Source organism: Mytilus trossulus, chromosome 1, assembly GCF_036588685.1.
Source record: "Mytilus trossulus isolate FHL-02 chromosome 1, PNRI_Mtr1.1.1.hap1, whole genome shotgun sequence".
Taxonomy (NCBI): domain Eukaryota; kingdom Metazoa; phylum Mollusca; class Bivalvia; order Mytilida; family Mytilidae; genus Mytilus; species Mytilus trossulus.
Window position 1 is genome coordinate 63535463 of NC_086373.1, and position 25645 is coordinate 63561107.

At 30.6% G+C, this 25645-nt stretch overlaps 1 protein-coding gene across 3 annotated transcripts; it reads left to right on the top strand.

The window, feature by feature from the left end:
* The first annotated feature begins 893 nt into the window (after positions 1 to 893).
* Positions 894 to 24807, top strand: LOC134681840 (striatin-interacting protein 1 homolog). 3 transcript variants are annotated; one of them, XM_063541484.1, is made up of 21 exons: positions 894 to 1013; positions 2753 to 2822; positions 3954 to 4028; positions 5215 to 5346; positions 5546 to 5666; positions 6342 to 6410; positions 6889 to 6995; positions 7535 to 7662; positions 8008 to 8196; positions 9097 to 9117; positions 11962 to 12134; positions 12456 to 12585; positions 13389 to 13460; positions 13808 to 13882; positions 14242 to 14339; positions 17347 to 17473; positions 20490 to 20590; positions 20888 to 20954; positions 21419 to 21523; positions 22161 to 22365; positions 23689 to 24807. In XM_063541484.1, the coding sequence occupies exons 1-21, from the start codon at positions 927 to 929 to the stop codon at positions 23937 to 23939; spliced, it is 2403 nt and encodes an 800-aa protein (XP_063397554.1). In that variant the 5' UTR covers positions 894 to 926; the 3' UTR covers positions 23940 to 24807. The 3 variants fall into 3 exon arrangements, with proteins under 3 accessions (XP_063397554.1, XP_063397561.1, XP_063397568.1); XM_063541491.1 differs by lacking the exon at positions 9097 to 9117 and having other exon boundaries at positions 11947 to 12134; XM_063541498.1 differs by lacking the exon at positions 9097 to 9117.
* Positions 24808 to 25645: the final 838 nt, after the last annotated feature.

A 25645-nucleotide genomic window follows, 5' to 3' on the forward strand; every position in this document is an offset into this window, starting at 1 on the left:
ACATACATACATACATACATACGGGCTCTTATTGATTCAGAGTAAACTTGTTTCAGATGTTTAATCTTTCTGTGTACCTCATTTGGAATGTATTTGTATTTCATATATGTCATGATTTATAATATACATTAAACGCCGGCTCTGTTAGTCTGCACGGCTAAATGCATTGCTTTGTGTTTGATATAATGGTAGTGTAGTTAAGACATATATGTGCGTATCATGCATGCAGTTGTTGAATTCACTCTCCTCGGCCGGTGACTTGGACCGCATAAATGACGGACATAAAATGCATGAAATGCATAAAATCAATTTATCCAATTTTGATATCCATCTCATCAAGGATTTGTATAGTCGTCTGTATAGGGGCGTTGAAGAAATGCAGAGAAAAAGGATGATTTTAAGATTTGGAAGGGAACATTTCATCTTGGCAAAATCTTTTTTTTTCTCATTTTTTTTAATCAAAATTCATTTTTTTCTCAAGTTTCTGTTTTCAAATGTATTTATATTTTGATATCTTCCTTCAAGTATTCAACATGTGTATATGCAATAGATTTTTGTAAAATTCTAACCCGGCCTGATGAACTGGTGTGGGTATTATCAGAGACATGCAATATATAATGCATTATATATGTCTCCAGTATTATTTACACACTGTTAATTAACCAGATTGCTAAACTCTTGTTTCATAAGAAATAAACTCAGCCAACATATTGAAGGGTCCATTATTATTACAATATCTTTCACTCTGGTTGATTATAACATAACTCTGAAATATACAGGAGATTTATTTAACCGAAGACGATAATATTGACATTAAGGGTGAAAAAAAGTGGGTCGATATGCTAGTGGGGCGAGATGGCTTGCTTCCAAGGGTAAGTAACTCTGTTTTATATACATGATTGTCTCCCTTCTAAATAATAATAATAATGATGGATGCTGGGCCTCGAAAGGGCGAGGGGTTGCCCAAATTGAGGGACCTCTTGCGGAGGCAAAGAGAAGATTCGCTGTCAGAGGTACATCTATACATATAAGTTTCAAGATAAACAATAAATAAAACCTATCAACAAATGCAGTTTAACTTCCGCTGTCAAAATCACCCCAACTTTACAGAAATTATACAGTGACTTACGCTTTGTAAAATTTAAATGATACAGGTTTTCAGTTATATGATATAAATATATACTTTTCATAACTATCACTGACAATTAAATATTCGATTTTTTTATATCTTTTTCTTTGTAACTACTGTGATAATTCGTCTTACCATGGCCAGGTTTTATGACTTCATGACTGTGATAATTTAGTGAATACAATAATTTGTATTTGAAACACAACCCTTATTTTACAAACCATAGTAGAATTAGATACTGGTCCCAAATCAGTTGCTGTCCATTGCCATTTCCTTCAATGCTGTTTTTCTATAGAAATTGATTGATTGATTGATGGTTGCTTAACATCCAGTGGCAAATATTTCATGCATGTTTACAACAAATACAATAGGTATGATTGGTAAAATTTGTACTGCCACTGGTAAATGAAAGTATATTGGATAGGGGAGAAATGTTGACTTGCAACAGACCACCTACATACCCCTCAAAGAGTTGTTGAGTTTTTAACATGCAAAGAGTGTGGCACTGCTTTAGAAATAGAACCTGCCAACTGGCAGTCATCTGCCATTTTCTTCAATAATCAGTTTCATATGATTCAATTATATTAAGATTGGGAAATGTTGAATTCTTTGTATTAAAATTAAATGCATTGTGGGAAGATACATCTATGGAGACATGACATCTTCACTTTAAGACATTCTTGGTTTTTTTGAAAATTGTTTTAAGATATACATGTAGTTATATCTAACTTTGCTTCAAAAAATATATATAAACATTTTTGTACAACTTCTCTCTCAAGATTTAAAAGATCCTTGAATCCAGGATTAAAGTCTGAATTGTATATGTGTCTATATATGGTGCTAGTGTTTGATTTCAAGCGAATTAAAATTTCTTGGCTAAGTAACCCTCCATTGATGGCAATTTTTTTATAATTTCTAGGTGTCACAATTATTCCAGCTTCAAAATATTCCTTTTTTTAAAGATTAAAGATAATGGTGCTTTATAATCTAATATTTGGTTCAAACCTGTCTTATTTTTCAAGAATATTTTTCAAAAGATTTCTTGTTTAAACTATTTATTAAAACTGTGAAATTCTGACGGTAAATACTAGTCCTCGATCAGGTACTACCTTAGAATTAGCTTTCAGATAGTATCCTAGTTCAGACTTTTAGAGTACAAAATCTGTAATATGTAATATTTTTGTAAAATAAAAGATATGAACTACGTGTAAAAGGAAATAAACATTTAGTTTGAAGTTTTTCCCCCCCTTTTTCAAAGTTTTTTGGTGCTTTATAATCAAACATTTGGTATAAACCTGTTTTATTTTAAAGGATTTTTTTTGAATTTGTGAAGATTTCCTGTTAATTCTATTCGATATAAAATGTGAAATTCTGAACGTAATTTGTCCTTGATCAGTATACTACAGGGACTACATTGTATCATAGAATTTGCTTTCAGATAATATGCAATTTAGAAAAGTAAAAGTATGATATCTATGTAATACATTTAGTAAATAAAAGAAATGAACTAAAAGCAAACAATTATTTATGTATTTTTTTACCACCTGTTCCATGTAGTTAAAACATTTTGAGTAAAGGTGATTGTTAATAATAAAAAGATCACTGAGTTTTTTTGTTTTTCAGAGTATGACTGATAGTCCAGATATAGAATTTTTGTATGATGATGCAGACACTTACCAGAGTGAAATGTCAGGTATAGATAAAACAAGTGTTGACAGATAGTTATTGACTATTAGAAATATAATAAGATGTACACAACATGAATAATACATTTGTAATTGATGATTTTTCAAAGTATCAATTTTTTCTTTAAATGCATTTATTTGACAATGATTTTAAAGGATCATTAGCTGTCAAATGCATGCCCATCCGCCCTTATTGATTCAAACTCTCAAATTTGATTCGATAAACACTAAACCTGAATTTAGAGCTAAAAAAGTTCAATAGAAAACGATACACTACATGTATGTATTAAACAGTTAATAACTATCAGTAAGTATCAACTTTCTTGTGTAATCCTATATAGAATCAATCAAATCAACTATCAACATGATCAATGAATACTGTTTATTTATTTATAAATATAAACAGACAGGTAAACAAAAAAGAAAAGACAGGCAAGCAGATGCAACACTAGCTGCGGAACCGTAGCTCTAAGGTCCTTCTGTTATTTTTTGACTATTTGCGGTCTATGGTCCGCAAATAGTAAAAAAATAACATAAGGACCTAAGAGCTACGGTTCCGCAGCTTATGCAACACTATAATGTTGATGTTTTGTCTGATTACATTTCAAAGATAAAAACACATAAATTATTAAATCATTTGACATCTACTCATTATCGATGCATTGTACTTTTATTGTGGGTGGAATCAATAGAGAAATCTGTCTTTCAGTTTTCTTCTCTAGTTTCACTTTGTTAACTAACATTAACAAATTAATAGTTTCAATTACTGGATAGGTTGAAAACATGTCCTACTCATCTACAAATGTACTCATTAAAAACAGTCAGCTGAAAACAGTACATGCATACAACCTCATTTGGAATAAAAAAAATCTTGCAGTTTAGTAATTGATATGTGATATTCTTGAGCTTATTATGAAACCAAACTGGCTGCAAAAAGCCATTTATCATTTTAATATTATGCTTTTATCATACCCATTAATCAAAGTTTAGAAGGCGTCTGTCTGTTGTTTGTTTTTATCTTTGATCAACTTCAAACTTTGTAAACAATGGGTCCAGAAAGGGTTGAATTGTCAAAGAATTTGAGAAACTTATATACTGTACATGCTGTAAATTTATACAACTATAATTATATATTGTAGAATTATATAGTTACACAGAAGAAAGTGAGTTTGCATTAAATAGAAAGTGCTTTGATGATGGATTCACAGCAAAAGGTAATAAATATGAGACTGAAGAGCTACCAAAATGACAAATAAAAACATGGTGTCTAAAAAAACCTTTTCAAAAAAGGATGAAGAATATTTTGAAATAATTCAATAAATATGTAATTACAAATGTACATGAAAATTCACTGAAATCTTTATAGCTTATTCAGGGAGTGACGAGGACAACCTTGAACTTTGAAGTTAGTGTTACAGAAAACTGTGTCTATGTCATTATTTGCTCTAATATGAACGTTTTTTTTCAAGTAATAATCTGTTTAGTCTAGCTATGTTCTACACATTAGCTGAAGTTTGTAAAAGTTTGAAATCCAAATAACATTTATCAGTCATGTTTTAGTCTTGTTCCTGGCTAAATCAGTTATTAATCAATGTCAAACCTCTAAGGTTAACAGCTATTATCAATTAAAACAGTTCAAAGATTTCACCTAAACATTGAAAATTAAGTATGATTTGAACATTAAAAAATATATATAATTCTGTAGACTCTTTTTGGAGTAATAGGCCCAGAAACTATTTTCCACAGTATTAGTCAAATATCTGTAAAACTATAGAAGGTAGGCTAATTTTCAAAATTAAATTTTTATTTTTTTTCGGAAATTTCAAAATGGTCAGCAAAACAGGTTGTAGCTAACATGAAAAGTCGAGAATAATCCAAGTACCTATATCAGAGTTATTGCCCCAAGTACCTTTATCAGAGTTATTGCCCCTGAAATATCTTTTTGACTGAACTTTGCAGTTAACATCAAGATGTTATGTTTGGGAGCTAAAATTGCAAAAATGATAAGCATGACAACATCAACATATAACTGCTTAGAAAATCTTGATAACCTGTTTAGGGGTTGTCTCAAAAAATGTTGACTTTTAATACTTTTTGCATCATTTGTGCAGTTTTTGGCTGTTGTCTCGAAAACAAATGGATCTAGGTTTAACATGTTGAAAAGGATAAATTGCAAAAACTATTCATCCTCAGTTTAATTATTTAATTCCTTGTTTGATTTGACTACAATTTGATTAAGCAACCAAAATATATGGGATTCATCTTATCAGATATTTTAATTATTGCTGGGTATAAATGAACCTTTGGAGAACAAGGACATATATTAACAAAGCAGGACAAGGAGTGTATACAGTGAACAGGTTTTTTTTTACAAATTATCTTTTTCATTTTATTTTGCAGGATATGACAAGTGGACAGAGACATCTAGTGAAAATAGAAAGAAACACATCGTGTACCTACAAAATGAACTAGAAATAGCCAGTGAAGAAAGGAGAACAAATGCTGTACATGCTGTTCTTTATCTTGTCCAAGGTAAGTTCAGCCTTATTCATGGGTACAGGTCAACCACAAATTTTAAAGTCCAACTAATGAAAAATTTTCTGTAGGCTTGAAGTAGACAAAAGCAAATCTTGTATTCAAATATATACAAATGTAGGTAAATGTGATTTTTACTCAATCTAGTAAAATTGGTACAAAAAGAAAAAATCACAACATATTTTGTTTAATCCAGGTGTTTTTGGAGAATGCAATTCATTAGAAGAACAGATGGACTGGGAACACAAAAATGTGCATATGTTATATGAACAAGGAATTTTTACTTCTTTTGTGGAATTATTATCCTTTGAAACTGAGTAAGTAGTAAATGTATTTATAACCCCAGCATATATTTGTGGCATGGGGTTGAAGATATTAAGTGTTCAATGTATGTCCATTTTTTTTCATTGTCGTCTTTGATCTGAATCAGGTTAAAAGATTTCTGGGATTTCCAATTGTAAAACTCGGATTTTTGAAAACATATAGAAATCGTGGGAACAGAGGGTTTGAATTTATTTGCATGCTAATGTTTTTTCCTAGTTTATTTCCATAAATATCCTGTCCAATTGAGAGGTACAAATAAAAGATGCCTAATACAACCCCATCTGTCAAATGAGTGACCATAGGACAGAACTAAACATCTTTCCCTTTCTGTCAAAAGAATTATAATATAATAACAAACAAAAAACATCTACCCCCTTATGTCAATTGAGTGGCAATAGGACAATACAAAACAATAGGATATTACATACTGCTAGAAGGAAAAAAATGATTTTTTTTAGAATTTTAACCAAAATTTTTCTATAACACATATACATGATCATAGTATAATAATCTGTCACATATAGACATGATTAAAGATTTCAATCATGAATGTGAGAGTACTTTGTAAGATAAAATGAAGTTGAATTAAGCAAGGCACTGGCTTTTTCCTATTTTAATTATAATTTGTGAATTTTTAACCTACATGTCAAATGTATCAATCATTTTAGAAATGGAAAAGCTGCAGCAAATGCCTTGATTAAACCAGCAGTATCTTTAGCAGATAGTCTAGACCTTAGGTAAGTATCAGTCTTACCAAACTATCATTCAGAGGGTATCAATCAAAATTTGGGTTTAGTGACAGGTTTTCTATTGCATATTAAGGTGTTAAAGCCTTCACATTTGGGAGATTTTATCACAGGAACACAGGAAGGGATTAAACTATTATAGCTACAGTATTTTTTCTTGAATGATATTAAATGAATTGAAGCTGATGAAAGGAAATGTTATAACATAGTCATTTATTAAATAACTGACTTCCAATACAGGGAATATATATATTTATATGTGTGTAATTCCTGATGTTCTACATGTTTATGTTACAGTAAGTATACTAGACTATTGTTGTTTCTTTTTGTTATTGTCTTATTTATGTCTTAAATTGTACTATGCTTCTTATGAGCCCATTTAATGGAAATAAACATCTTCTACAATGCGATTTATAATATTAGATACAAGTGAAATGAATCTATATTCCATTATATCATTATGTTTCAGGATGATATTAAATGTATTGTACACTATGGTAGAAACCATGAGAGTACCATTACAATCTGAAACAGAGGAACATAAACGAAATAGAGAACTTTTTAGAGAGGAATTAGGTAAGCTATTATTAGTTTACAGTAAAAACTAGGTCACTTTCACCTACATTTTACAATTATTGGTGCAAGATAACACCTACAGTCGTGATGTGTATTCAAATTGTTGAACATACATATACAAAATTTTATTTGGTCAGAAAGCATTCAAGCATTAAGATGTTAAACCAGCCGGTTGTTTAATTGATTGAAATTATATTCCACTTTCAGCACAATTGGGAATTTCTTGGTGGTAAGTTATCAGTGGCTGATCCAGGGGGTGTGTGTTCAAGGGGTTGGAACCCCCCTTTTTTTGGACAATCAATGCATTTGAATGGGAGCATATAGTTATACCCCCCTTTTTAAAATGGCTGGTAGACTACTTAGACCATTGTGCCACAAGTCACTAAGATCAGTGAAGTACTTTGTCAGTCATTGTTTTACTTACCCTGATGAGTCAAACCCAGTTGATTTGAAATCTTGTTTAAATTGAATGATAAAACTGAAAAGTATTGTCTATTTCTATTAATAAAAAACGTAATAAAATTGTTCTTTTATTACAGTTCAGCCATATATAGGAGACTCTGTCTTACTTGTTAGTTTGTTTGTCATGGTAACAAAGTTCTGCAGTGGAAATGCTCCACATTTTCCAATGAAAAAAGTTTTGTTGTTACTTTGGAAAATAACTTTGGTGAGTAAAACATTTTTTTAATTCAAATGAAATTTATTTTCTTTGGATTTAAAAATAAAATTATCTTATCTTATATGTCATTTGGAAGAAGTGGAAAGAGTACAGTTTATTTACCTGATTTTATGGTATAAAGTTTAAATGGTCATTTGTTTGCATTTTTAAAGACAAATATGATGTAAAGTTAAATGGTTAATTTGATGGAAATATTGATAAAAAGAAAAAAAAAGCTACTACTGGAATTCCTCCTAACCAAGTGAAAATATTCATCAATAAATTTAGCTAAAAATGCAAATTTTGTTTTAATAATTTTTTTAATTATTACATATATAAATATTTTCATTGTAGATTTGTTTAGGGGGGTTAAAAGATTTACAAGACACAAAGAATAAAGTGAGAGAGGCTCATGGGATATCTCCCCTACCAGAGGATACATATGAAGTCTGTAAGAACATGAGAGCCTCATCCCCACCAGCGTCTGCTGTAGATTTGATAGAACAACAACTTCCACGAAGAGCTTTCAGGGGAGGAAAGCGGGTATGTATACACACATTCCATCTAACTTTTAAATCTCACATTGAACAGAAAATTTTTTATTTGATCCCTCCTAAACCTGTTTTAGACTAATATTTGAGATTAGTCTTTTATGTTTTGTTTAAAAATCATTATGTCCTTATTCAGTTTCATTCAGTCTTTAATTCTTAGTTTTAGAATTGCACATTTTATAAAAATTCACAATTTACCTTTTAGAATTTGCAAATAATTTGGTTAATTATCTCTTGATAAATACATATAGCATTGTCATAACATTAACTTATTTTGTATGACCGATGTTTGAAAAAAAAATGATGTTCATACTTAATAATAAGTTTGATTTAGCCATGGAAAGTTTATAAATGCAATGTAATCATTGATGGATTTTTAACTTCTGGTACCCCGGTAGCATCATTCCCTATACCTGAGTTGTTATCATTCACTCAGTGCCTTTTTTGACACTTTATGTGTGAAAGTAAAATATTGATACTGGCTTATTAATAAACAGTGGTTAACTGATTTTTATAAAATACATGAACCTATTAGTGCATGGAATTTGGAGATATAAAGGTTAAAAAAATCAGTCAGTTTAAAAGGTAAATACAAGACATTTTTTGAAGTACAAGATGAATTTTCCATGGTTTTATAAAACGTTTTACATTTTAATATTGAATGCCTATAACTTGTATTATATGTTAACAATCACATACTGAAAATTTTAGATGCTAGATCCAATAATACTTGATTAACCAGCTGTTTACTCCTTAACTTTTCAAGATTTTCTAGTCAACGTATAATATCTCCATTTTAACAAAATAACTTCTAGTACAATATATAAGAATTAAACTATCAGAGTTCAACCAATGTTACCTATATTTAATGACTTCTAGCTATTTAATATAGGATGATCTGTTTATGATGAAGGTTTGTCAGTATTTGGCATTGCAATGCATCGAATAAAAAACAAATCCTTATAAACAGACTCCCCAGCATGGCCTACTAATCATGTGCTAGTTTATGTTATAGCAGTTAAAAAGGATTTTTTCTGCATGGAATTTTAAAAGTATTTACGATAAAAATAGGGGTTAAAATTCCAGATTTTGAAAGTAATATTCTCTGTAAGTTAAAATTTTTGTTGGGGTTGTAATATCGTGAAAAATATATTTTCACAAAATAACATGTGTATTGATATTGTTCGTAAGTAAATGAAATTGAAATCCCAGCAAAAAATCTCTACTTTTACAATATATGACATCTTTAATTATAAATAATTTCTAGAAGTCCTTATTTTGATATAAACTCACAATGAGTTGATTCATGTTTTGTTTCTGCTGTTTAAAAGGAACAAAAATATAGCTACTTTTTCAATAACTATTTTTTAAATACTGTCAAGGTCATTATTAAAGGGGACACATTTGTAACCATTGTCGGATCCAGAACTTTTCATAAGGCTGACTGACCTTAAGGGGGCCTGCACAGTCATGCTTCAGTGATTCCCTATATAATCAACCAAATTTTTCCCACTAAAAGGGGGGGGGGCCTGATATGCCTATGGTAACTTTGAACTTATTCCAATTTATTTAAAGAAGAAGCTAACATGCTTTTCTGATCTTAATTCAGACTAAATTTTGGGGCCCTTTATAGCTTGTTGTTCGGTGTGAGCCAAGGCTCAGTGTTGAAGGCCGTACTTTAACCTATACTGGTTTAATTTTTGAATTGTTGTTTGGATGGAGAGTTGTCTCATTGGCACTCACACCACATCTTCCTATATCTATATAATATTGTTTTAAACACTTAATCAGTTTGTAAATTGTCTCCCTTACAAAAGGAAATTAAGCTATAGTGTCTAAGGAAGATAATAGGGAGCGATAATACACTATGTACAAGAAAGTCTCAGTAGGAATTTGTTGGCTCACTTCTCATCCAGTTCAAGAAGTTGGTATTTGATGCTTTTTTATTTTTAATTCAATTATATAAGCCATACAAAAGGAATTTCAGAGATTGTATAATGATGTGAGCATTTGGCATTACGATTAATATGAACAATTTATGTGATACATTCCATTTAATAATTAAAAGAACTTGAAGTAAGTTATTTGGTGCATGGTTTGCCTATAGAAATTAGTGGTCACATGATCTTTTATAGAACTGATTCCTTGATTTGATTATGTACCTCTGACTATAAGGTTTAAGTACATTCTTCATCAGTCTAAATTCTGTAACAGTACATGTATTATTTATATATGGATACACATAGATTTTTTAGAGTAAATTACCCACAATCCTCAGCATTCACTGTAATAGTTTAACAGCAGACGACAGTTAATTTTGGTTAGTTATATACATCCAAAGCTTATATTTGGCAGACATTATCTATGTGGAGAATGTGATATAACCTTTTAGTCGGAGATATTTATTTTAATTGATCTGAAATCATGTTAAAAGTTAATGGTAGCGTTCTAAGTAGATAATAAAATAAAGATTAATGTACACATTGTTTTTAGTTCTCTTTTATTTTATTTTTCTCTTAACATTTTTCAAGTATTTTTAGTTCAATGTCCTGTTGTATAAGCATGCCTTTGTTCTTTTCATGTTATCAAATATAACAGCAATAAATATTTTTACGTATATGCAGCTGCAAAAAAAATGGTGCTGGTTTGTTGTTGTTGATGTTGCAGGTTTTGTTTATGAGGCTGAGAAATGGGTCATTCAAAAAAGAAACAAGCATAATGAAATACATGTCAGTTTTAGAAAATCCTCAAAAAAAACCTCACGTCTTTACATATGATATCATTTAATTTAACAACAAATGCCAATGGGTTTTCACAAATTGTGCCATGGTTAGTGTATATCAGATAAAAAGAGTTCTACTTACAATAAGCAATACTGGTTATTGGAAAAAAAGTACTGTGGATTCCTTATTATTCATGACATACAAGTGATTATGAATTTTATAAATGATGAATTTAAAGATGTTAAATGCTGATAATAGTACACATTTTTGATAGGCATGTATACAGACTTTGTCAAAACCTTGAGTTCAAATATATCCTCAAAATTACAAATTTTCTATAGTCCAAAAAATCAGTATCCATGAAAATAAATGAATTCACATTGTTTGAAGAGTTAAATACAGTAGATTTAGGCTATCTTATATCCATTTACATCACTTACAAATATGTTGATGTACATATAACTGTTTGTAATTATTTTATGTCTGATGATGATCTGTAAGAGTGCATGAATTTGGTTTGGGTTTGTTTATTTGTATATATATAACTATAACTAACAATATTACACGTAACAAATGTACACAGCAATATTGATTTAATGGGTCAAGGACTGAATTGATAAAACTAAAAAGGAAAGGTATGAAAATTTACATTTAAAAGGGAGGGGCTTTTTCAAAAACTTGGGTTTGAGCCATTTGGTTCACTGGAATAACAAATAGCCAGTGAAACCAATGTTAATTCACATATAACTATATTGGGAACGGACACATTATTTTCACAAAATTAAAGGATTTGAAATTTATTTTCACTGGAATTCAGTATGAAACCCAATTCTACACTTCCCCTTTAAATTCTATTAATAGAAACAGCTTGTGCATTTGGTACGTTAGAATGGTGTAATATATTAATATGTGTGCTCTTCTGCTAATATGCTTGCTTTTCTAACCTCTTTTCTGTGCGCCATCTATCCTATCTTTCTACGGGCACTGTATGGCTTGCTCGGCAACATCGCAATTTAAAGATCTTGGTTAAACAGAGTAGTTTGAATGATGACCCCTTTGAGAATGAGAATGGTACGGATGATCTGATGAAAGATGTAGACGGGATGAAACCAAATGGTGATGATGAGCAGCTACCACCAACACCACCTAGACCCTCAACACCAACAGTTCCACAGTATAGAATATTACCATGGAAACCGAAAGTTAGGTAGGTGTTGAGCTCATCTAGTGATTATGTCATAAAAAAACCAGTAGAGATTACAGCCACTTTATAAACCTACTGCAGTGTTAAAATTGTATTGGGACTACTCAACTCTTTAATTTTATGAGTCTGTGGTTTGGTATATATTAGAGTTTTCTAAATGGGAAATTTAAAAAAAAAAATAAAACTAAAAAAAACATATTCTTTTTTTAGACATTCTGATTTTCTGTAATGAACTGTTTTTGGAAATAATATTAATTATATTTATTTTGAGGTTCTACAAGTTTCTTTGAATTTTGATTTAGTTTATCTATTTATATTTTTCAGACAAAAAGATTTAGAGTTATTTTTAGAGCACACAAGGAAGAAATTTGTTGGTTTCCATGTAAAGAATGATTTTACATCTTTAGCTGGGTTACCAAGACCAATACATGAAGGTGTAAAGGTTCTAAAACAGGTACAATATTACCCATGCTACAATGGTAACATAGGCAACTGCATCTTTCATCAATTTAAAATGGAAATATTAGTATTAAAGAGGCCACCATTTTATAATCTAAAATCCTTCTTTTAACAATATATAATGCATATGTACAGATAAGAGGAGTTTATTGCTGGCCTCTATTCGAAAGTAAAGTAAACAGACCAGATTTAGCCAGTTGTACATATGCATTATATATTGTTAAAGATAGGCAAAAGATACCAACGGGTTATTCAAACTCATAATTAAGTTAAAAATGAACAAAAAATGCCATGGCAAAAAAGTCACCAAAAGAAAAAAAAACAACAGTATAAGTAAACTAAAGACTGAGGAACACATAAACTCCACCAAAACCTGTTGATCTCAGATGTTCTGATAGAGTAAACAGATGCTGGTCCTCATGTTAGTGAAAAACAGAAATAAACTCCTATTTTCAATACAACCTAATTATGATACAGATTTAAAATTATATGACACATGCTTCTAAAATAACTGTGGATTCCAAATTATTCATTCAATACTCATCTTCTAGGAAAAAGTGACCTATGAATTTAGGTTCCCAACAAAATACAAATTCCTAGAGGCCTGTATGCAGAATCTATCAGTTCCATGAAAATGTATACCCAGGAATACAAAAGAATCCTCGGTAACCTTTATCAGGTGTGGTCAAGATAAACAGTTTAGGGCGCCAAATACTGTTTTCAGAAGCACAATGAAAAACGATCTACACAGAAAGGCAAAAATCAGGATTGTAATATAATAAATTTTATATTTTTCAGCATTTATACATATCACTCACAGAAATTCAGATAAAAAAAGAGGAAGAAATGGCAAAGAATCCTTTGTCAAAGGTAAGTTTTTAGATATCATTTGCTGCTGCTACTTGAAATTTGAAAATATCGCAAATTATTCACAATCTAAGTTAAAGATTGATATGAACTCTAGCCAATTCTTTACTGATAATTTGAACTATTACAGAATAAGATTGAGCAAAATTAACCTGATAAAATTTAAAAAAAACTTTAATTAATTTGAGGGAAGAATTTCTTATATGAATTTCGATGTCTTTCACATGTATAAAAATTATGACCAGTTAGATGTTAATAATAAAATGTTGTTTACATTTTATACAAAGTGTAAATTATAGTTGGACGTACAAATATCAGAAATATATCATCAGAATTGTTTATGTTTGTAGCCCGAAGGAGAGATCCAGAGTACTCCTGTAGAAATATTTTATCAGGAATTATTACCTAACTTGCCACAGTACATGGTATGTTACTACTTTTAAAAACAATAAATGTATTTGTGTTGTAAATGTCTAACAACAGGGGGAAACTTAACAAAATAAAGTATGGTTTATTACAATCCTAGCATTATGTCTGATCCTAGTCCTGTTCCACTGATGTCATTTTGACAGAATCTTGTCTTATTTTTATTATGCTAGTTTTCTATTATTTTGTTGCTAAAATTTACTATAGGTAGATATTTATTAGTTTTTTATTTCCATGATCTTTACTGTGCTTTACTCTAGAAACTTATGCAGGTGCACTTTCTTGTGAAAGTAGGTCATTGTGATCTACTATAGAAGATTGTTTTAATTGCTTCTAATTAGACCCTTTTTATCTACAGATTGCTTTGCTGAAGATTTTATTGGCAGCAGCACCTACATCTAAAACAAAGACTGATTCTATAAATATCCTGTCTGATGTTTTACCCGAAGAAATGCCGTAAGTATCAAATACACTGTTTGATATTTTTATTTGGAGATGAAAAAATAATTATAAATGAAACAAGTATACAACTATGCATTAAACTGAAAATAATATAAATATAGATTATCGTAGATTATCTCAAAGAGATTGATTTTCTCACTTGAGCTGGTACAGCAAAAGTGAGAAAAGCAATCGAGTTGAGATAACCAATGATAATCTGTTTATCGCTATTTTACCTATGACGACGTTGTCAATTTCAATGTCAATTTCATTAGCAACGCCATGTGGCCTCCTTAGTTTCTAGCGATAATTTTTCTATATCAAGCGAGAAGCATGATATGAAAATCATCACAAAAAAAGATCAAAGGAAAAATGCACAAAATAGTGATAAAGATAATTAGAAAAGGAAATCGTTGTATATGAAATATATATGGAAAATTTGCATGTGTCAAAGTCTTTTGTCCATGTTCTGTATGTATCTCTTCACATTTTTTTATCAGAACAATGTACCTAGACACTATAAGTACAATGATTAACACTTTTAATTTGTTCATAAAGGATTTCTATTGTTTAAGTATCAAAATAGTTGATTTTTAGCTCACCTGGCCCGAAGGGCCAAGTGAGCTTTTCTCATCACTTGGCGTCCGTCGTCCGTCGTCTGTCGTCGTCCGTCGTCGTCGTTAACTTTTACAAAAATCTTCTCCTCTGAAACTACTGGGCCAAATCAAACCAAACTTGGCCACAATCATCATTGGGGTATCTAGTTTAAAAAATGTGTGGCGTGACTCGGTCAACCAACCAAGATGGCCGCCACGGCTAAAAATAGAACATAGGGGTAAAATGCAGTTTTTGGCTTATAACTCAAATACCAAAGCATTTAGAGCAAATCTGACATGGGGTGAAAATGTTTATCAGGTCAAGATCTATCTGCCCTGAGATTTTCAGATGAATTGGTCAATCGGTTGTTGGGTTGCTGCCCCTGAATTGGTAATTTTGAAGAAATTTTGCTGTTTTTGGTTATTATCTTGAATATTATTATAGTTAGAGATAAACTGTAAACAGCAATAATGTTCAGCAAAGTAAGATCTACAAATAAGTCAACATGACCAAAATGGTCAGTTGACCCGTTTAGGAGTTATTGCCCTTTATAGTCATTTTTAACCATTTTTCGTTAATTAAAGTAATCTTTTACAAAAATCTTCTCCTCTGAAACTACTTGGCCAAATTAATCCAAACTTGGCCACAATCATCTTTGGGGTATCTAGTTTAAAAAATGTGTGGCGTGACCTGGTCAACCAACCAAGATGGCCGCCACGGCTAAAAATAGAACAAAGGGGTAAAATGCAGTTTTTGGCTTATAACTCAAAAACCAAAGCATTTTGAGGAAATCTGACATGGTATAAAAATGTTTATCAGGTCAAGATCTATCTGCCCTAAAATTTTCAGATGATTCGGTCAATCGGTTGTTGGGTTGCTGCCCCTGAATTGGTAATTTTGAGGAAATTTTGCTGTTTTTGGTTATTATCTTGAATATTATTATAGATAGAGATAAACTGTAAACAGCAATAATGTTCAGCAAAGTAAGATCTACAAATAAGTCAACATGACCAAAATGGTCAGTTGACCCATTTAGGAGTTATTGCCCTTTATAGTCAATTTTTAACCATTTTTCGTAAATTAAAGTAATCTTTTACAAAAATCTTCTCCTCTGAAACTACTTGGCCAAATTAATCCAAACTTGGCCACAATCATCTTTGGGGTATCTAGTTTAAAAAATGTGTGGCGTGACCTGGTCAACCAACCAAGATGGCCTCCACCGCTAAAAATAGAACATAGGGGTAAAATGCAGTTTTTGGCTTATAACTCAAAAACCAAAGCATTTTGAGGAAATCTGACACGGGATAAAAATGTTTATCAGGTCAAGAACTATCTGCCCTGAAATTTTCAGATGAATCGGTCAATCGGTTGTTGGGTTGCTGCCCCTGAATTGGTAATTTTGAGGAAATTTTGCTGTTTTTGGTTATTATCTTGAATATTATTATAGATAGAGATAAATTGTAAACAGCAATAATGTTCAGCAAAGTAAGATTTACAAATAAGTCAACATGACCAAAATGGTCAGTTGACCCCTTTAGGAGTTATTGCCCTTTATAGTCAATCTTTAACCATTTTTCATAAAGAAGTAATCTTTTACAAAATCTTCACTGAAACTACTAGGCCACAATCATCTTTGGGGTATCTAGTTTGAAAAATGTGTCCGATGACCTGGCCATTCAACCAAGATGGCCGCCACGGCTAAAAATAGAACATAGGGGTAAAATGCAGTTTTTTGCTTATAACTATGAAACCAAAGCATCTAGAGCAAATCTGACAAGAAGTTAAATTGTTAATCAAGTCAATATCTATCTGCCCTGAATTTTTCAGATGAATTGGACAACTGGTTGTTGGGTTGCTGCCCTCCAATTGGTAATTTTTAAAGAAATTTTGCCGTTTTTGGTTATCTTGAATACTATTATAGATAGAAATAAACTGTAAACAGCAATAATGTTCAGCAAAGTAAGATCTACAAATAAGTCAACATGACCTAAATGGTCAATTGACCCCTTAAGGAGTTATTGCCCTTTATAGTCAATTTTTAACAATTTTCATTAATTTGGTAAATTTATGTAAATTTTTACCAAATATAGTTCTCTGTTACTAATGGGCAAAGTTCATGATAGATATAATTGTAAGAAGCAAAATCGTTCAGTAAAGTAAGAACTTCAAACACATCACCATCACCAAAATACAATTTTGTCATGAATCCATTTGTGTCCTTTGTTTAATATGCACATAGACCAAGGTGAGCGACACAGGCTCTTTAGAGCCTCTAGTTTCATTTGCAAGTTGATTACACTCATAACAGTTATGTTAACCAGCTTGACAGACACCATTGGTATGCTCCACGAGTTAAGTTGGTGGTCATCATCTTCCAATTTTGTTAATAAAATAATTGAAATTCTGTTGTTGTTTTGCTTGATAGAACTACTGTGCTACAATCAATGAAACTTGGTATAGATGTCAACAGACACAAAGAAATCATTGTCAAGGCCATATCAGGGTTAACTTTGTTACTGTTGAAACATTTTAAACTGAACCATGTATATCAGGTAAGTTTGTTATGGTCTTCTTTTAAAAGGTCATTGTATTTTGTTTTAAGATAATATATTGTTCTTTCACTTGGTTTGTGTTATTTGTTTGGGGAAGTTTCCACTGATGTTTCTTTAAAAAACAATCATCCATTAGAGAGATTTTGTGCCATGAATATACTTTTTTATTACTTTTATCTTTTGTAAATAAAAATAAGCTGCCAAAGTCAGAGACATTTATTCACCAGAATTCAAATGACTTGGATGTAAGCCGCTACAGGTCCTTATACAGCATTCAACAATGAGCAAAACCATTACTGTATAGTCAGCTATAAAAAGAAATTACAAAATGTGAAGCAATTTAAACAAACGAAAAACCAACAGCCTGATTTAGGACATAACAAAAAAAAATATGACAGACAGCATCTAATGACAGCCACTGAATTAATTAATCCTGACATATAGAATGTGACTGAGTTCAACATTTGTGTGAGTGCTTAACCCGCCATGACCTCAGACAGTCAACACAACTTCCAAAGAGGAAACTGTAAAAATCATTTCGAAATAACTTGACTTTATTTAAATCGACATGATGCAAAAAAAGTTCCATGAGTAAAAAGGTAATTTTTGTTGTTTTATCTTTTGGTATTTCCCAGGAACTTTGACATTTCCTTTGTAAAACCAATCAGGAATTAAGTATATCTTTTATTTCCTGATTGGAACAGAACAGTCAAAAGTTGTAAGTCACAATTGCTGTAGAGTCTTAAACCAAAGCTGTTTAATATGATGCACCAACAATCAATCAATGTTTGATATGATGAACCGACAATCAATCAATGTTTGATATGAATGAACCGACAATTGATCAATGTTTGATATGATGAACCAACAATTGATCAATGTTTGATATGAATGAACCAACAATCAATCAATGTTTGATATGAATGAACCGACAATTGATCAATGTTTGATGTGATGAACCAACAATTGATCAATGTTTGATATGAATGAACCGACAATCAATCAATGTTTGATATGAATGAACCGACAATCAATCAATGTTTGATATGATGAACCGACAATTGATCAATGTTTGATATGATGAACCAACAATTGATCAATGTTTGATATGAATGAACCAACAATCAATCAATGTTTGATATGATGAACCGACAATCAATCAATGTTTGATATGATGAACCGACAATCAATCAATGTTTGATATGAATGAACCGACAATCAATCAATGTTTGATATGATGAACCAACAATTGATCAATGTTTGATATGAATGAACCAACAATCAATGAATGTTTGATATGATGAACCGACAATCAATCAATGTTTGATATGATGAACCAACAATTGATCAATGTTTGATATGATGAACCAACAATTGATCAATGTTTGATATGAATGAACCAACAATCAATCAATGTTTGATATGAATGAACCGACAATCAATCAATGTTTGATATGATGAACCAACAATTGATCAATGTTTGATATGATGAACCGACAATCAATCAATGTTTGATATGAATGAACCGACAATTGATCAATGTTTGATATGATGAACCAACAATTGATCAATGTTTGATATGAATGAACCGACAATCAATCAATGTTTGATATGAATGAACTGACAATCAATCAATGTTTGATATGATGAACCGACAATCGATCAATGTTTGATATGATGAACCAACAATCGATCAATGTTTGATATGATGAACCGACAATCAATCAATGTTTGATATGAATGAACCGACAATCGATCAATGTTTGATATGATGAACCGACAATCAATCAATGTTTGATATGAATGAACCAACAATCGATCAATGTTTGATATGATGAACTGACAACCAATCAATGTTTGATATGATGAACTGACAACCGATCAATGTATGATATGATGAACCGACAATCAATCAATGTTTGATATGATGAACCGACTACCGATCAATGTATGATATGATGAACCGACAATCCATCAATGTTTGATATGATGAACCGACAATCGATCAATGTTTGATATGATGAACCGACAATCAATCAATGTTTGATATGATAAACGGACAATGGATCAATGTTTGATATGATGAACCGACAACCGATCAATGTATGATATGATGAACCGACAATCAATCAATGTTTGATATGATGAACCAACAACCGATCAATGTTTGATATGATGAACCGACAATCAATCAATGTTTGATATGATAAACGGACAATGGATCAATGTTTGATATGATGAACCGACAATGGATCAATGTTTGATATGATGAACCGACAATGGATCAATGTTTGATATGATGAACCGACAATCGATCAATGTATGATATGATGAACCGACAATGAATCAAGGTTTGATATGATGAACCGACAATCAATCAATGTTTGATATGAATGAACCGACAATCGATCAATGTTTGATATGATGAACCAACAATCAATCAATGTTTGATATGATGAACCGACAATCAATCAATGTTTGATATGATGAACCGACAATCAATCAATGTTTGAAATGATGAACCGACAATCAATCAATGTTTGATATGATTAACCGACAATCAATCAATGTTTGATATGAATGAACCAACAATCGATCAATGTTTGATATGATGAACCAACAATCAATCAATGTTTGATATGATGAACCAACAATCAATCAATGTTTGATATGAATGAACCGACAATCGATCAATGTTTAATATGATGAACCAACAATCAATCAATGTTTGATATGAATGAACCAACAATCGATTATTGTTTGATATGATGAACCAACAATCGATCAATGTTTGATATGAATGAACCGACAATCAATCAATGTTTGATATGAATGAACCAACAATCAATTAATATTTGATACAAATGAACCAACAATCAATAAATGTTTGATATGATGAAGGTCATCAAAAGAAATATCTTTTTACATAAGGAAATTAGAATTATCTTTTACAAAAAAAATTCACAAATCTTTGAACTTAAAAATGTTAATGACAAGCATTATTGATTTTTTTCAGTTTGAATTTATGAGTCAACATCTTGTGTTTGCTAACTGTATACCATTAGTGCTCAAGTTTTTCAACCAGAATATCATGTCCTACATTGGTGCTAAAAATAGGTAAGTTCTTTGAAAATAATGTTTATATTTTACTTCCAAAGAATTTCTGTTACTTTTTAAAACAAATTTCAAATTTGAAATTGAATAAAAATTATTTTTTGAAATTAAAACAGGTCATTTAAACAGTGAGAATTCATATTTGAATAAGAGATAAAGTGGGATAAAAATCTGTGAAACAGTAACCCAACAGCTGAAATTTTTTTTTTAGAGAAATACCTTTCTGTTTTTTTTTTAATTTTAAGATTAAAAAAAATTTTTTGATTTGCACTTATATTATTTTTCATTATTTTAATACAGTATACCAGTGTTAGATTTCCCGTGTTGTGTAATTGGAGATCAAGTTGAACTGACAGCAGAGGCATTGGTAAGTCAATCAACTGTTCTATATAATTATTTCAGTCATATAAAGTTAAATAAATGGTTTTAAAATTACTTACAAGACATACAACAGCTGTTAAATTTTGTTTATGTGAAATAGTTACTAATTTAGATGTTTAATGAAGTATCCATTTTAATAATGCTTATAAAAAAGAAGATGTGGTATGATTGCCAATGAGACAACTATCCACAAAAGACCAAACTGACACAACCATTAACAATTATAGGTCACCGATTGTTTACAGACTTTGGCAAATGCACTTGATCAAATATCCACAAATAAAATTTTTTCTAAAAAATCCACAAAAATAAATTTATCTGCATTAATACTGGTAATAAAAATTGATTGAGAGAAATCTGTATAATTATATATGTTTATAAAGAGTTATTCAAGACTGTGACTTGTGATTGTTTAGAAAATTATATATAATTTGAATCCTCTTTTTACAGGAGAATGGTGACAATCAGCAGTATTGTTGGAGGAATCTCTTTTCTTGTATAAATCTACTGAGAATTCTCAATAAACTCACAAAGTGGAAGCACTCAAGAACAATGGTAAGGATTTGAGACTGACTTTAAACATTTTCAGAATCATTAGTTGCAAATGGTTATACAACAAAGTGTGATCAATTCACCATACTGTGGATTCATTTATTTTCGTGGGTACCAATTTTCGTGGATTGAGGAAAACTTGCATTTTCATGAATATTTGATTTCGTGGTTTTGCTAAAATCTGCATACAAGCTTATAGAAAATTTGAAATTCATTGATCATTTGAATTCGTGGTTCACCTGTATCAACGAATTCCACGAAAATTGGTATCCCACGAATAATAGTGAATCCACAGTATTCATATTTGCTTTGTAAATAGAGGGACTACCTTGATATTGAGTAAATAGGAAGGAAGTGAAGTGGAATCCCAACAAACAGTGTTTTTTTTCAAGTAGACTTAAATTTCATATCATTTGTAAGAAAAACTCTTTTTCAATTTGAATTAAGTTTTTAATGCAAAAAAAAAAATAAAGGAAAAACATAGAATTAAAACAAAATTCAAACGATCGATGAGATTTTAAAGATATTTTCTTGTATAACTTTAAAAGAAGAAACAAACAAAAGCTGAAATGTGATAGTTACCAGTATCAGAAAACTGGTTGCCTTGAGATTGTTATAATGTAACAAACATACTTTTCAGATGCTTGTAGTATTCAAATCTGCACCAATCTTAAAAAGAGGATTGAAAGTAAAACAGGCCATGATGCAGCTCTATATTCTAAAACTACTGAAGATGCAAACTAAGTATCTAGGTAGACAATGGAGAAAGAGTAACATGAAAACAATGTCAGCTATTTATCAGAAAGTCAGACACAGACTTAATGATGACTGGGCTTTTGGTAATGGTAAGTGGAAGACATTTTATAGTGTTAATAAGATGGTTTTTCAACTGCAATCAGGTCATAAAAGAAAGATTTAAATTGAAAACAAAGGGGAAGATATGAATCTACATTTTAGGTTCCTTGACTTGCAATGTTCTGCTTGAGCATTCCTGTGTAAGGTAAATTCAGAAGAACTCTCTGACACGTAAAATTATAACATGGCGTTTTCGATTTTCATGGGGTTTCAATTTTGAAACATTGCAAGACACTGTAAAAATTAATTTCTGATCTGATTTGAAAATTTATACATTTTGTAATTTGTAAATCTGAATATATACTAGTCAACAAAAGAAACGATACACAACTTTTTTTTCAAATTGCAAGATGAAGTTTTATGTTTAGAAAACCAATATTGAAGGTAGTAATACTTAATAACCATGGAAATATAAATTCGTTTAGAAATTATTTTTTTTTTGCTTTCATGACTTCATTTTGCTAAATTTGAATTTTTTGACAAAATTTACATTAAACGACAATTTTAAAAACAGAAGTTCTAACCAATGATGTCAACCTCTCATTTAAAGGTTAAGACCATGTTTGCCATCAATTCTTTTTTTAAAATTGCACAGTTTCTTTGTTTATTTGTAAAAGCAAAGTCCTGCCCCACAAGAAATCGTTAAAATAAATACATTATCCATTGATTTACCTGATAGACAGTATGTGTAAAGTGAAATTGAAAAAAACAGTAACAATCTTAAAGCTTATCTGAAAGGTTCCAAATTAATAGTATGTTGTTTTCATATCTAAAGCATTGATTTGAGTTGAAAACATTTTTTTCTGTTTTCATTTTTTTAGATTTCAAAAAACACTTTTTTTTACCAAAATTGAAAAAAAGCAATATTTTAACCTATGAGTTACAATATGATCATAACTTGATTAGCATATTGAATATTTTTAAACAAATTTGAAAATTCATTTAGTACTAAGAAAATTGTGTGTCGATTTTTTATCCAACTTTCCGCAAAATCAATTTGCACCCTACGATCGTTTACACGGAATTTTGATACTTTCCAACAGGTTTGATTTTCATTATCATATGTGCATACATTGCAAATGAAAGCCCATTAAAATAGTGTATCTCATTTTGTTTTACCTTTAATATCTTTAATAAATTTTATTCCAAAGTCTTGTATCGCTTCTTTTGTTGACTAGTATATATATTATAAATTGTTTATGTGGAAATGGATAGGATCTAAAGAATAAACTAACTACATTATGTCTCTTGGTAAAATATAAAACAATCTAATGGTTGATTTGACATTTATAAACTCTTTTATCTATTAATAGATATGGATGCAAGACCATGGGATTTCCAAGCAGAGGAATGTGCCTTACGAGCTTGCGTGGACAGATTTAACAACAGACGTTATGGGAACAATGGAACGGATCCAGATTTTAAACCAGTTGATAATTGTACACAAAGTGTGTTGGGAGAAGATCTTGAACTTTGTGAAGATTTTAAACAAAATTATGAACGATGGTTAGATATTGAAGTCTTTTCAAATCAAATTGATTGGGATCAAGTGATAGCTCATTAGTATGCATACCTAGACTTAGGGCATGCAGTTATATGTTGTCATCAAGGCTAAGATGTTGGACAGGAGCTTAACTTTTGTCTCGTCAACTTAAGGTTTGCTTGTCGTGACCCCAGCCTCCACTGATACTAGGGATTCATCATTATTCATTGGATACAAAATTTGGTTGGTATAGAAAAATCAGGTTCACTAAAGTGCAAATTTTCTATTGGCATATACATTCAAACTTTGATAAAAAACATGAAATTAAATATACAAATTTTTTATTTCCCTCAATTCATGAAAATTGGTATCTGCAAAAACTTTTAAAACATAAAATTATGAAGATATATCCAGGTTCAGAATTTTAAGTTGAATATGAAATAGAGATTTTGGTCCATATAAAATAATATTGCATACATTATTTGCATTGGGAATTTTGAATTCAAAATAAATATATGTTTAGTCATCTGTGAATTGTAAATAATCTCCTACCCAAAACATATACAATGTAAACCTGTTTTTGGATTTAAGTCAAATAATTGTCTCATAACTGAACTAATCCAAGAAACTTTAACAATCGAGATATAATCAGGTTTTTTGTAATGATCATATGTGAAAGGTAAAAAGACAAACTATATATGGAGAAAATGGATATGATAAAATTCTCACCACTTATAAAAAGAATATATAATCTCATATATATTGTGAAAAGTGACTAACTATGTTCTATACTCTTAAACATTGTCAGGAGTGGAGTCATGTATTACAAAATCTTATAAACTCTGAGCTGGTATTGCAGTTGGATAAAAAATATGAATGAATTTGAAATTATGTAAATTGTTATTTATTATTTATAAGCTTTATAATATCAATAAATATATGTGAAGAATACCTGTTTTTGAGATCTGGAATTAGCCATACAATACAGGCATGACTTATTTATATAAGATACTGTAGTGAACTAGATTAGGGAATAAGGAGTGTCATTTGCATCTGACTTGACCAGAGATTTGGTTATTGTGGCACATGGACACCTTGTGAAAGCATTCCTGTGAGACTTGTTCTGACTTGTTCTAACAGCTTTCAAGCTTATGTGAGATTCTTTGTCAGATTGTGCAGTTGAAAAAACTACTGGTATTTTATTGGATATTTACCATGTGTTTTGCTTATTGTAACATTCTGAGGTCTTTTGTATTCCTCCTGATGTCTATAATTGTCTTACAATTTTATCACCTTGCTCTTTTTTACTTCACATGAAGATCTAGCATTATGCCAATGTTTCAATACAGTCTTTAAATACACAAAATTACTACATTTCAATGTTAATGGCAATTATCAATCCTACAAAGAGCTGAAAATAGGATAATGGTGAGAAAGTTCACACACACACAAGTTTTGGACTGTTTAAGTACTATAATTGATTGCATGAATTGGTCAACTATATTTTGCCTATGTAATGAATGTAAGGTGTAAATGTCAGTCTGGCAGGTATTATCTGACCTTGAAATCATTTTCATGGTTCATTGGTCAATGTTAAGCTTTTTATATTTCGGTTGTTTTTTACAAGTAGGATAATCAATAGGTCAACTATATTTGATTTATGGAATGACTGTTAGGTGTACATGTCTGTCAGGTAGGTATTATCTGACCTTTACATCATTTTCATGGTTCATTGGGTAATGTCTAGTTTTTGTGTTCGGTCTATTTTTCAAGTAAAATAAGCAATA

Excerpts from the sequence above, each read along its gene's own strand:
- LOC134681840 (XM_063541484.1), top strand. The coding sequence starts at position 927 with ATGATGGATGCTGGGCCTCGAAAGGGCGAGGGGTTGCCCAAATTGAGG. Across the intron at positions 1,014-2,752 it reads GAGAAGATTCGCTGTCAGAG|AGTATGACTGATAGTCCAGA; the intron begins GTACATCTATAC and ends TTTGTTTTTCAG. Across the intron at positions 4,029-5,214 it reads TGATGGATTCACAGCAAAAG|GATATGACAAGTGGACAGAG; the intron begins GTAATAAATATG and ends TTTATTTTGCAG.